Raw genomic sequence first — 12,701 nt, 5'->3', positions numbered from 1 at the left:
GGTGTTTTGTTTGTGCTCAGACCTTTCACACAGCCTGCCCAGGACTTGGACTCCTGCAGGCTGAAGCCAGAGGCAGGAGTTGTCTCCCCCGTGAGGAGAAAGTTGTCCTTGCTGAAGGCAAGTTATATATACACAGAAAACAAATTCTGAAGTTTATTTATAAATTATGTCTCTTAGCAGACAGCATTCAATTTATTGCACTATAGCACATCTGCAAGACGGAGCTACATGACATTGTAAGAGAGTTTTGTATTATTCAGTGTAGCACTTTAGACCAGGATCAAGAGGCACTCTAAAGGGGGAGAAAGGGCGCAGGGAAGCAGCAAGCAGCCACCCTTGTCTTCCAGTATTTTTTTTCCTTTTGCTAGCATATTTGAGGCAGCAAATAACACTGAGGCCAGCAGGCAGAAGACACACAGGGGCACGTCGTCCTCTGGCTGGTAGGAGAACAAGTCAGATGATCAGACCAAGCTGCCACAGCTCCCCAGCTCCTGCCACAACATGCAGCACCTGGGTGCCCTGCAGCAGAATCCCACTGACAACAGAAATAGGGACCTTAAGGCAATTTAACATTCCCCCTCTAGCCCCTTGCTTGCCCAGCACAGGGGCAGGCCGTTGCAATTTTTGGTTTATCAACTTTGGTGAGCTGCCACAATCAAGCCAGCACTGTGAATGGTCAGATGTTCTAACGCTGTCACTCCACAGCAGCCATCCCTTTCTGCAGCCTGCGGGCCTGCTTGCCTGCCTCCAGCCTGACAAACAAGCCTGCATCATCCCTAAGCTGGTCTAGAAATCAGAAGCAGAGCTCACAGGCTCAGGAAACAGCATCAACAACCCCCCAGACAGCCCCCAGATGCTGCTAACAATTGGACAGCCCCCAAAGCACAGCAGGTCCTTGCATTGCCACTTGTACAGCACGAACAATACAAAGCTCTGGTTTCAGCCTCTGTAAGGGAGGCTGAGTGACTTAAACAGAATGAAGGGATCCGAGGAAAGGCTGTCACTGGGTGAAGCCCCGGCATTGACCAGGTACAAGTGCTCCAGCTGGAGAAGACAGCTTTTATCCAAAAATAAACTGTAGTCAATAAATATGGCAGGAGAGCACGGAGCTAACTGGAGTAAGCACAACGACCAGAAACACCACCACCCTAGTTTACAATCACGCAGCCAGTGGAAGGATTCACAGGCAGGCAGGGGAAGCACAGCTCTCGCGCCCGCATCCCTTCATTCTGTTTTGCACTACACTGGAAAGACTATAGTCGGTCACGGGGTAAAGCATGTTCTTCTGAGACATCTGCAAACAGCAATTTGGTGCAATCGTTGTTTTTAGGCCTTCATGAGTGCTGCGACCACAGCCTTGGCGTTAAGGCTACGCAGATCACAGTAGGTTTGTCCAGTACCAACAAAAACGATGGGCTTGCTTGTGATGTAGGTCATGGAGATCGCAGCGCCAACCTGCCAAGGACAAGCATCTTTAGCCAGGGCCAACTGAGGCTGGATTTCCAAAAAAGAAAAAAAAGCACCACTCCTCCTGCTTGTACAGAGCCTGCTACTCCAGAGAACTATTTCTAGTTCATCCAACACAATGACATGGAAGGAAAATGAGGACCCAAGAATGCAACAAAGATCAGAATTGCTGAGCCTGGATCTCTGGAATTTAGAAAACAGGCAGATGCAGAGCCAGTTGAGCCTGCTTTGTTCTTGGCTAACTGGCTGCTCCCTGTGGCGCAGGCCCCTTGCACTCTGGGGTCTGCTGCATCGGCAGGAGGCTGGGAGGGCAGGGGGTGTCACATACCGCAGAGCCAGGTACCGGTACCACCTACAGGCACAACTCGCCTCCCGCCAGGGTTTCTCCTTTTCTGGATTTCAGTCCTAATGCTGCACAAGCAGGTTCACCCTGCCACAAGGTTTTAGTGCTGTGACTCTGCATGGCATTTAATCCGGGGTCTGAAGGCCCGATTTGTGGTGCCCTTCCCTGCAGATCCCTCTGCTTGCTGCAGCTATTCCAGTGCTGCCTCCTCAGGGAACCACATCAAACAGCCTCCTATTTTCCAGATAAATACAGTCCCAACTCTGTATGACCTGCTGCAGGAATGCTAATGAACTGAGACACCTCGCAGCCATTTTTCCAGAGGCACAGAAGTCAGTATGCTTAATTTTGTTCAGATGATTGCAGTGCATCTACACGCAGAGAACTGCATCCAGGACAGCACAGAAACACCGTTTGTTGACTGCATCTCTCTTTCCTCCCGTCACCAACGGGTGCTCACACCAGCTCTGTACAAGGTTACACTTAAAAAGGAAATCCCGCCTGGGGCACGAAGCGGTCTCCTTACCTTGTCATCAATGGTGTCGAACTTGGTGAGCACGATTCCATCAATGAGCCGGGGTGTCTGGGCCATGGAGTGATCAGCCAGTGCCTTGTTAAACTTGACCTGAGGAAGAGAACATACCCAAGAAATACACTTGTGATGCTGACGCTGTCCACAACTCCTCCAACAAAACCTGCACACAGACACCTTCTGCTCCCATCCACCCTTCAGGAAAACTCTCGGCACTCACCAGCTGATCCACAGCCTCATTTCCCACCAGAGCTTCCCCAACAAACAGGACCAGGTCGGGAGCATTGACCGCAATCAGCTTTGCCAGAGCAGTCATCAGTGGGGCATTGTCCTGCATGCGGCCCGCCGTGTCCACCAGCACCACATCAAAGCCCTGGTTCCGAGCTGGGAAGACAGGGAGGCAGCATGAGCAGGAGGAAGCCCAGGGCCCCCAGGACAGCCCCTCCTGCTCCCAGCTTCCTCCTACCGTAAGAGATGGCCTCCATGGCGATCCCTGCCGCGTCCTTCCCATAGCCCTTCTCATAGAGCTGCACCATGGTCCGCCCGCCGTGGCTCTCCGGGGGGTGCAGGGCATTGAGGCGGCGGGTGTGCGTGCGGAGCTGCTCCACTGCTCCCGCACGGAAGGTGTCACACGCGGCGATGAGGACGCTGAAACCATTCTCGATGAGCCAGAACGAGATCTGCAGCCAGCAACAGAAAAGCCTTGTTAGCAGCTGTGGCCTGATCTCAGCAACCCCATCCCAGGGAGCCAGCAGGACTGTGCCCTACCTTGGCCAGGTTGGTGGACTTCCCGACACCGTTGACACCACAGAAAGTGACCACGTAGGGCCGGCGATGACGCTGCGCATCCATGACATCGCGGAGGACATCCACACGGCGCTGGGGCTGCAGGATCTGCACTAGAGCCTCCTGTAGGGCCTGCTTCACTGTTGAGGTCACCGCTGGGAAAAAGGAGATATAAAGAGAACCTGTCACACCTGGAAAGCAGTCCAGGGAAGCTCTGAGCCCCAACCCACAAGCATTAGGAGGCCAGGAGGACACCTGGGGGCTTCCAAAGTATCATGTATGGTTGCTTGGTTTAACAAAGATGGCAGGAGTCACAGGCCTCCCTCTTTTTCCAAAATAGCTGGGGTCCAGCCTATTTGCGCAGCTTGGATCTCCTGCACTTATTTGAGAGGAAACTGCAGCAGCTGCTGGGACGACCCAATTCTGTGTAGCACCAGGTTAGAGAAGCAGGAGTTTTAGGCCAGCAAGTCTCAGACACCAAAAGAGATGAGTGCAGTGCAGCCACTTACTGGTGAATGTTCCCATCACCTTCCCTTCCAGTTTCTTAGCCACTGATTCACAGAGCTGGACTGCAATCTCAGCTGCCACGTTTTTTGCTTTGGGAGAGAGAAGAGATCGGGGTTATTGGGGCTGAACAGGTGGCACATGCTTGGACATCAGCATCCCACCAAGCCTCGGCAGTTTGGTGGACCAAGGGAAGGCTGAGTGGCAGGATCAACCCCCCTCCAGATTAGACTGCTGTCCTCTTCTGCTGTTGACAACTCCCCCAGAGGCAAGGCAGGAACCTGCGACACTTCCTGTGAGCAACAACTCCCCAAACCGTGGGCCCTACCCAATCCTCTGGAGCCCGCCCTAAACACAGCACTCGGGAACCAGCTTGGCCTGCCTGATCCATCCAGTCGAACCCACATGCAGCAGACCCACACTTACCGATCAAATGGTCTTTCATCTTTTCCAGAACTGGGTCCATGTCCTCTCTTGTCAAGCTCTTGGAGCCCACCAGGCCTTTCAGCATGCCAAACATGCCTCCGAGGCCACCCTTCTTTGTGCTGCAGAGAAGCACAGTAGTTACCTCCAGGTGTGAATGGCACAGTGCATACAACTGCCAGCAGCAGGGAGGCACACGAGCCTGTCACGCAGCTGACAAATGCTCCACTGTTACTGGTTGGACTGGAAGATGAGTTATGGGAGGGAAATCAAGAAGCGTGTAGCAATCAGGGGCTGTAGGAGCTTCCTACCTGGGTTTTGAAGTGTTCTGAATAACCTTCTCCTCTTCAGCTTCTTCATCACTCTCATATTCAAGGTCATAGAGGCGGCCGGGCTCCCGATTTCGATCCCCTAGGGCCTGCAAGGGGAAGGCAGTGTACTGAGAAGCGGCAACTGCTTAACTTTGTCCTCTTGGCTTGCCTTCACTGTGACCAGGAGCAACGCCAATTACAGTCAGCAGCAGAAGCAAGTCCACACAGCTCCTCGTCAGAAGGGCTCAGCTGTCTGACCCAGTGTGCAGAAACTGGTGCTGCTTGCAGCGGTCACAGCAGGAGGAAGCATTCTCTAGACAGCTGCTTTACACGCAGAAGGCGGGGCACCGCGATCCCCTTTTCTAGCTCTCAGCCAGCTGTAGAGACCAAGCTGGGTTCGTGATGCCCAGCTGACTCAAGAACAATGCACTGAAGCAGACACCGTGACCTGACTTCTTACCACATCAGGGTCAAATTCCTCCACAGGACAGGCCTCTGAGTTCCCATTGGTAGTGGAGTCACTGTAATCGAGTACTTTGGCATTAGAGTTCCCCAGATCCCACACTCTGGGTTTCTTCCCCTTCTCCTTCTGAGTATCAGGCTTTGGAGACTTGCTAAAACAAAGACCAGAAACACATTTTGTTTGGTATTGTGAAGAATGAGCAAACAGCTCCTTAGAAAACATGAAAATTCAAAGCCCAGGTGTCAAAAAGGCAGAAACCAAAGCTAAAACTGGCTGATGCCAGGCTTCCACAGATTATTTACTTGAACTTTAGTCCCGTATCATGCTTGATGTGGGCTGCTTTAACCCAAACCAGGCATCAATGTGCCCTTTACTCACAGTCGGAATGCCTCCCCAAAAAGAGATCTGGACCTGAACGCGAGGTCTATACTTTGAACTCTAAACTGTACTTTGAGCACAGTCTGATGATTAGCAGGATGACTTTCAGGGTCACTAAAGGAAGGAGAGGCTCAGACGGCTGAAGGATGGCACAGAGCTTCTTTTACACACAACCAGCAAGGAGCTGGTCTGAAGCACAGGCAGACTCCCCATGACCTGTCCGTACCGTCTTTACCCACCTGGACTTCTCCCCTGCTTTCATGTGTCTCTTGAAGAATTCTTCCCGGTTCTTCTGCAGTATTTCATCCTTGGTCAGTTCCTCCTTGTCCCCAGCTGACGAGGGCTGCTTCTCACCCGGGGCTGCTTTATTGGATGCTGTAACAGTTTCCACTCCTGCAGGACAGAGCCCAGCACAAGCTCAGCCTTGCAGAACTGGTAACACCACCACCACCACCCAGCATTGCAGCAACTCCACAGAAAGCTTTCCTCTGCCAGAAGAGAGTACTGCTCCAGCCTCACCTCTAATATTTTGGAAGCCTCAAGAAATGGGAGCACCTTGCTTTGGCCCAAAGGCATTGGATATGATCCTCCCAAGACGGGCAGCTGATGAACCAGCTCTCCCAAAACGTCTTTGTATGTATGACACGCACACGTCACTCCCCATGTAAGAGCCAGAACACACGCTACAGGACAGCGCCGTTACACCAGAACAACCTTTGCCTATCGCTGTCCCAGCTGAAGGGCTGCATCTCATACCACCAGTCCTCCTCAGTGTGCTCCCAGCTTCCCTTCACAAGGACAGAGCTGAGGCACACCCAATTAAAGTCTTGCTGGCAGTTTCACTTTGCTTTCCGAAGGGCACCAAGCTGTCTGCTCTCACGATGGGGCAGTTCAGCAAGGCCACATCCACGGAAGGCTCCTGCTGCACCACGCCCGCAGAGCAGGGCACACGGAGTCACAGCACCAAAGAACATCCCGAGTTGGAAGGTACCCAAGTCCAGCTCCTGGGTCCGCACAGCACCACCCAAAACCCAGACCCTATGTCTGGTAGCACTGCCCAAATGCCTCTTGAACTCCAGCAGGCTCAGTCAGAACAAGAAATCATATTTGTTAAGCAGGACTTTCCCCTCATGAACCCATCGTGGCTGTGAGCAAACGCCCCTGAGAGTGCTCCAGTGATGCAGGACTAGGAAAGCACGGGCTGGGACACACGTGACCCATATTTCATAGCTCTGGAATATTCACACCCCACAGCTGCACAGCCACTTTAACTTTTCCCATCGACTCACCCTCCTTTTTGGAACCTTTATTCTTCTTGGTCTTGACTTTCTCCTTTGGTTTCTCCCCTCGGGTCTCTATCATACACTTGACAGTCTTCTGCGACTTCACAGACTGCTCAAATGTCTTCATTACGGTGGGAGCTCGGACTTTACTGCTCTCCTCCGCCTCCCTGCGGGACAGCACGCATCAGCCTGAATTTCATATCTGTGCCCCCATCCCTACGACCACCTCTACTCTAGATGGCAACATCAAAGAGCTCAGCCTCTGCCAGTTATCAGCACAGAACCTGCGCTTTAACCCACGCTGCCACTACAGCTACACCTGCTGCCAGCTGGCAGCACAGAAGCAGAACGGAGCTGCCCACCACTGGCTATCACCCACAAAGCTGGGGAATAATTGCCACACTTCCAGCAGGGGAAGGAGTGAAAGCCACAAGGACACAGGCCCTGCTGCATGGGGAAGCTTTGCAGTGGCAGGAAAATTCATTACCGGAGGAGACGCAAAAAGTCATCTTTAAAATCAAAGGTGCCATTTAGGAGGCCCAAGGTGCCTTTCTGCTGAAACTCATTACGGTATTTGTCTCTGAACTCCTTGTGCACGTCATCTATCAACTTGTCGACGTAGGTTAGAGTCAGGATCTTTTGAAAGCCCACCTGCAAAAAAGCACAGTGAAGAGATGTCGCTCTGTGCAAATGGCACACGCATAAACTCTGCAAGAAAACCCGATGGGAAGTTCTTTCATTTCAGCAACCAGCTGCTACAAGCTTCAGGCTACGTTTTCTAATATAACCTCTGAAGCTTTTAGCGTGTTCTCAAAGAAACAAAAGTGGCACAACACAGAGCTTCACATTAAAGCATGACACCAATAAAAATGGGCTGGATGTTCCACAGCAACAGAGACTTGTACCAAAAAAACAGGAAGCCCTGTGCTGAACATAGGCACACAAGGAAAGTTGTGGGGCTTCACTGAAATCAGGCAGAGAGCGCTTAAAGGGGAAAAGTCAGAATGTTTGCTAAGGCACAAGAACGAATGCACATATTTGGCTTTCCTTAAGGAGCTGCAGTCACAGCAGACTTCTCAGGTGACTGTTCTGTGCTGAAGTTTTATTAGCATGTAGCACTCTGTGGGGCTTCCATCCCAGCTGCAGTGCATAAGTCTTAATCCTACCACAGACACTAAAATAAACTGATAGGGACCAGAGTGGTGCGTGGCTGAAGAGGCAGTCTTGTTGCACCCACGGTCCTCACACAGCAAACCAAACCCTACAGCACACCAAGAGAGCACAGAGCACACATCCCTCAGGCAGGGCACTAACAGCAACCTCAGGGAAAGGCCTCCCTCGTCCCAAAAACCTCAGAGCCCCACCCAGGGAGCCAAACCACGGCGGTGTGTATGAAAAGCACCAGCTTGCTGCAGATAATTATTCTCCAGCCCCACATGCACAAGCTCTGCTATCCCAGCAGGGAGGTGTGAGCTGCCCGTGCCCCACGTGTGGCCATTCCCATGCCCTCCCAGTCCCTCTGGGTGCCCAGCAGGGCTCACACCTTATCCCAGGGCGCTCCCTCCAACACCTGGCCCAGCTGCAGCATATCCCAACGGGCACCACCTCCTCCACATCGCTGTGCCACCAGCAGAGCAGGAGGAACACCAGGGATGTGACATCCCAGGGAAAGCTTCGACTCCGAAGCACAAGCTGCTGCCTGTGCCAGGCTGACCGAGCTTCCTCACCAAGCGAAGGATTCAGGAGGTTTGGGGCAGGCAGCTGCAAGCCTCAGCCCCGCAGGAAGGCACCAGCCGGCATTTCAGCCCTCCTGGAGCTCCTGAGCGAGCCCCGAACCTCTCCTGAGCGTCCCCTTTCTCCTCCAAGCCTGAGCACGCCCCTTCCCAGGGGTTCCTCAGCCCCACAGGTGGGGGAACACATCGCAGCACAGTGCTGCAGCATGGTGGGGGCCACTTACCACAAACACCAGCTCAAACTGGTTGTCCAGCTTGTACTTGAGCGTGAGGGCCTCATGGGTGAAGGAGTTGTTGCCGCCGCGCTCCTGCGGGAGGAAATCAACCACTCAGGTGCCTGACGACACACGGGAGGTACCCCCCTTGACATGTCCCCCCCCTTGACATGTCCCCCCCTTAGTGGGGGGCTCCCCACCCCCCTGGGGTGCTGCCAGGCGGAGCCGCCCTCCCAGCGAGCCCAGCACCACCCTGCTGGGGGTGTCCCCGAACCCCCCCCCCCCTCCCAAGGAGGAGCCCCCCGGGCAGAGGATTCCCCCCCCCTCCCCACCGCACACACGGCCCCGCTCAGCGCCCCCAGAACCAGGGGCACCCACAGACACGGGGGGGGGGGCTGGGATGGAACAGCGGGGAAATGGGGGGGCGGAACAGCTGGGGGGGGAGGTGCTGGGTAGACGAGGCGGCCCGGGGCCCTCACCCCTCCCCCCCCCCGTTCTGCGGCCTGCCCCGGCCCCGCCCGGCGCCCCCCGGACCTGCAGCAGCACGGAGCGGATGAGGGCGTTGACGGGGGCGGTGGCGGCGGCAGCGGGCCCGCGGACACCCTGGAAGCACCAGAGCACGAGCCCGCCCTTGCTGAAGATGGTGAAGAAGTCCAGCATGGCGGCGGCGGCGCGCCGGGCCCGGCTGCGCGCACACGTCGCACTGCCTCGCGCGGGGGCACTTCCGCCGGAAGTCGCCGCCCAGCCGGCGGGGCCGCCTATTGGCTGCCGGGCGGGAGGCGGGGGGCGCGCGCGGAGAGCCGGGGGCGGGGCGAGACGGGGCGGGCGGGGATTGGCTGCGGGGATGAGGGCGTGGCCTAGAGGCAGGGGGCGTGGTCTGACGGCAGGGGGCGGGGCCTGCTGGCAGGGCTAGCCCGGTGGCAGTGGGCGTGGCCTGGCGACAAGGGGGCGTGACCTGGCGGTAGTGGGCGTGGCCTGATGGAAGGGGGCGTTGCCTTGTATCAGGGGGCGTGGCCTGTCGGCATGCTGCGCGGGAGGCGCGCGCTGCGGGCGCTGCGGGGCCCGGGCGCTGGGGTCGTGGCCGGGGGGCGCGGGGGGGCGGCCCCCGGGAGGCCCCTGCGGGTCGCGGCCCCGCGGAGCTCCGACGTGTTCCGCGGTGAGGGGGGGGAGGGGGGGAGTGCTGGGGATTCGGGGTCGTGGGGGGCTGGGGGGGCGGTGGGGGTCGCAGGGGATGCGGATGGGGATGGGGGCGGGGTGAAGGGGACCCAAATTGGGGGGGGGCCTCGGGGTGCGGGGGGGCTCTAGGGGGTGTGGGGTGGTGCAGGGGTGCAGGGAGGGGGCTGGGGGGGTCTTGGGGTCCTGCGTGTGGGGTGCTGGGGGGGCCCCAAGGGGGAGGGGGTCGGGTGCTGGGGAGGGTGGGGGGGTCCCGGGGGGTGCAGAGGGGGCTGGGGGGGGGCAGGAGGGCTCCAAACGGCCTTGGGGGCGGGGGAGGGGGCCGTGCGCTCCGCCCCCATGGCCCCAATTCCCCGCAGAGCTGGGGCCGGCGCTGTCCCGCCTGGGTCAGACGCTGCGGGAGCAGCTGCCCGGGTCGGGGGGCTGGGAGCCGCAATGGAGCCCCCAGAGCTGCCCCCCCCCGGAGCAGGCAGACGTGGTGGTGGTGGGGGGGGGCGTCGTGGGCTGGGCGGTCGCCTACTGGCTGAAGGCGCTGGAGAACCAGCAGCACGGCATGCGGGTGCTGGTGGTGGAGCGGGACCCCACGGTGAGACCCCAGCTCTTGGGAGGGTGGGGGGGGGGTGGGGAGGGGGGCACGGCCACCCCCTCTCATCCCCCTGTCCCTCTATGCCCCCCCCCTCCCGAGCAGTATTCCCGGGCCTCCACCGTGCTGTCCGTGGGGGGCATCCGGCAGCAGTTCTCCCTGCCCGAAAACATCCGCCTGTCCCTCTTCTCCGCCGCCTTCCTCCGCAACATCAATGTGAGTCTGGGGGGGGGAACACAGCGGAGGGGGGTCTCACCCCCACACCTCGCTCACCAGGCTGTGTGTCCATCCCCACCCCCCCAGGACTACCTCTGGGTGCCCAACGAGCCCCCCGTTGACGTCCAGTTCCAGCCCTCGGGGTACCTCTTCCTGGCCTCCCAGCGAGGCGCCGCCACCCTGGAGGCCGGCATGAAGCTGCAGAGGTGAGGCCTGGCCCCCCCTTCCCGCCCCCCCTCGCGTGGTGTTGTCACCCCCCCCACGCCCCTGATGCCCGTTGTCCCCAGGGAGGAAGGTGCCAAGGTGGCCCTGCTGTCCCCCAGCCAGCTGAAGGCCAAGTTCCCTTGGCTCAACACGGAGGACGTGGCTGTGGCGTCCTACGGTGAGGGGGAGACGCGCTGGGTGTCAGGCCGGGGGGGCTGGGGGATGGCGGTGCCACGCGCTGTGTGTCCGTGTCCGTGTGTGTCCCCCCCCCACAGGGCTGGAGAACGAGGGCTGGTTCGACCCCTGGTCCCTCCTCACCGCCTTCCGGAGGAAAGCCATGTCCCTGGGCGTCCTCAGCTGCATCGGGGAGGCAAAATGTGAGCCCCCGGCGCGGTGACACCGCAGTCACCGCTGCTGCCACTGCCGCCGGGCACCGGGACACCCGCACTGTCCTTCTCTCCCCCCCCCCGAAAAAAAAAAACAACAAAAAAACCACGTTTCCAGCATTCATCATGCCCACCGAGGACGAGATGCCGCTGATGGCACGGGACCGCGTGAAATGCGTCAACGTGAGCGTGCCCCCCCCCTGTGCCACTGCCGTCCCCAGTTTGGGGGCTACCCCCGTGTCCCCCCCCCTGCCATTGTCCCCTCTGTCCCCAGGTGCGCCTGCCTGACAGCCCCGAGCAGCAGCCCGTCGCCTGTGCCATCGTCGTCATTGCCGCCGGCGCCTGGAGCGGGGAGCTGCTGGCCACGGCCACCGCCAGTCTGCCGGGGGGGTCCCTAGCCCCCCTCCCCATCCAGCCCAGGAAGAGGTCGGTGCCGACCCCAAACATGGGAATTTTCCCCCCCGCTGTCCCTATTTGGGCGCTTTTTAGCCCCGAAACGGAGAGGGGACGCGGCACTGTGCCCGCAGGTACGTCTACATGTGGCACTGCCCCGACGGGCCGGGCCTGGAGTGCCCCTTCCTCATCGACACCTCGGGGGCCTATTTTCGGCGCGAGGGCATCGCTGGCAACTTCCTAGGGGGCATGAGCCCCCCCGAGGTGCGTCCCAGGATGCGGGTAGTGTAGGGTTTTTTTGGGGGGCGGGAGGACACCCTTCTGATGTGTCGCCCGTGCAGGGGGACGAGCCGGACACAGGGGACCTGGAGGTGGACCACGACTTCTTCCAGGAGCAGGTCTGGCCGCGGCTGGCACACCGCGTGCCCCCCTTCCAGACGCTGAAGGTAGGGCGCTCCCCCTCAACCCCCCCCCAAAAAAAAAAATACAGAGGAGGGGGGGGCACAGCCCTATTCACACCCCATTTCTCATACAGGTGAGGAGCTCCTGGGCCGGCTACTACGACTACAACACCTTCGACCAGAACGGGGTGCTGGGCCGGCACCCCCAGCTGCAGAACGTTTTTGTGGTGGGGGGGTTCAGCGGGCACGGGCTGCAGCAGGCCCCCGCCGCCGGCCGCGCTGCCGCCGAGCTGCTCCTGCACGGCCGCTGCAGCACCATGGACGTGGGCAGGCTGGCGCCCGGCCGCCTGCTGCACGGGGAGCCCCTGCGCGAGGCGGCCATCGTCTGAGCCGGGGGCTCCCCCCGCCAGAAAAGGGGTGGCGGGAGCCCCCCGCCTCGACAAGGGGTGCCGCGGGGGAAATAAAGAGAAAGAAAGGTGCTGTGGCTGCGTGGGGTGATGGGGGCTGTGCGTCCCCCCCCCCCCCGTGTTCCCCTTGCTGAGGCCTCCCCGCTGCTCCCGGTTACAGCCCAGTGCTCCCAGTGCTCCCAGTCCTCCCCTCACCCCGCTGCCCCCGTCACCCCCCACTGCCCCACATCGCCCCCAGGGCCTGGTCCCGCTCCTGCGCATTGCCTCCCACTGCCCCATTACCCCCAGCGCCCCCAATTCCCCTCACTGACCCCATTCCCCTCCATCACCCCATTCCCCATACATTACCCCCCATTATCCCCATTACCTCCTTCCCCCATTGTCCCCAGTAACCCTTATTTCCCCATTCCCATTACTATTTGCCCTTCCTTATCTCATTGCTCCGTTACCCCATTACCCGCATCCCCCTTTTGCCCATGTTGCCCCAATGCCCCTTTACC

General features: G+C 58.9%; 2 protein-coding genes across 3 annotated transcripts; one reads left to right on the top strand and one right to left on the bottom strand.

The window, feature by feature from the left end:
• Positions 1-139: 139 nt before the first annotated feature.
• Positions 140-9,174, bottom strand: SRPRA (SRP receptor subunit alpha). The gene is made up of 14 exons (XM_027444421.3): positions 8,973-9,174; positions 8,448-8,531; positions 6,978-7,141; positions 6,497-6,657; positions 5,447-5,600; positions 4,827-4,980; positions 4,367-4,473; positions 4,059-4,177; positions 3,638-3,724; positions 3,111-3,283; positions 2,809-3,022; positions 2,563-2,726; positions 2,337-2,435; positions 140-1,455 (listed from the first exon to the last, which is right to left on the bottom strand). Exons 1-14 carry the CDS (start codon positions 9,096-9,098, stop codon positions 1,327-1,329), a joined length of 1,935 nt encoding a protein of 644 aa, XP_027300222.1. The 5' UTR covers positions 9,099-9,174; the 3' UTR covers positions 140-1,326.
• Positions 9,175-9,432: 258 nt separating this feature from the next.
• Positions 9,433-12,272, top strand: FOXRED1 (FAD dependent oxidoreductase domain containing 1). Of its 2 annotated transcripts, XM_038167543.2 has the most exons (11): positions 9,434-9,594; positions 9,971-10,197; positions 10,300-10,410; positions 10,498-10,616; positions 10,698-10,792; positions 10,890-10,991; positions 11,119-11,183; positions 11,275-11,426; positions 11,528-11,657; positions 11,735-11,839; positions 11,929-12,272. In XM_038167543.2, exons 1-11 carry the CDS (start codon positions 9,462-9,464, stop codon positions 12,181-12,183), a joined length of 1,494 nt encoding a protein of 497 aa, XP_038023471.1. In that variant the 5' UTR covers positions 9,434-9,461; the 3' UTR covers positions 12,184-12,272. The 2 variants fall into 2 exon arrangements, with proteins under 2 accessions (XP_071883836.1, XP_038023471.1); XM_072027735.1 differs by having other exon boundaries at positions 9,433-9,594; positions 10,300-10,616.
• Positions 12,273-12,701: the final 429 nt, after the last annotated feature.

The sequence above is a fragment of the Anas platyrhynchos genome, chromosome 25, assembly GCF_047663525.1.
Source record: "Anas platyrhynchos isolate ZD024472 breed Pekin duck chromosome 25, IASCAAS_PekinDuck_T2T, whole genome shotgun sequence".
Lineage (NCBI taxonomy): Eukaryota > Metazoa > Chordata > Aves > Anseriformes > Anatidae > Anas > Anas platyrhynchos.
The sequence above is the reverse complement of the archived record's forward strand: the minus strand, read 5'-3'. Positions and strand labels throughout refer to the sequence as shown.

Coding starts and splice junctions, on each gene's coding strand:
- SRPRA (XM_027444421.3), bottom strand. CDS start 9,098: ATGCTGGACTTCTTCACCATCTTCAGCAAGGGCGGGCTCGTGCTCTGG. Junction 6,658..6,977: donor GACTTTTTGCGTCTCCTCCG/GTAATGAATTTT, acceptor GCTGTCCCGCAG/GGAGGCGGAGGAGAGCAGTA. Junction 4,981..5,446: donor AAAGCAGGGGAGAAGTCCAG/GTGGGTAAAGAC, acceptor TCTTTGTTTTAG/CAAGTCTCCAAAGCCTGATA.
- FOXRED1 (XM_072027735.1), top strand. CDS start 9,462: ATGCTGCGCGGGAGGCGCGCGCTGCGGGCGCTGCGGGGCCCGGGCGCT. Junction 10,617..10,697: donor GCCGGCATGAAGCTGCAGAG/GTGAGGCCTGGC, acceptor CGTTGTCCCCAG/GGAGGAAGGTGCCAAGGTGG. Junction 10,992..11,118: donor CTGCATCGGGGAGGCAAAAT/GTGAGCCCCCGG, acceptor CCACGTTTCCAG/CATTCATCATGCCCACCGAG.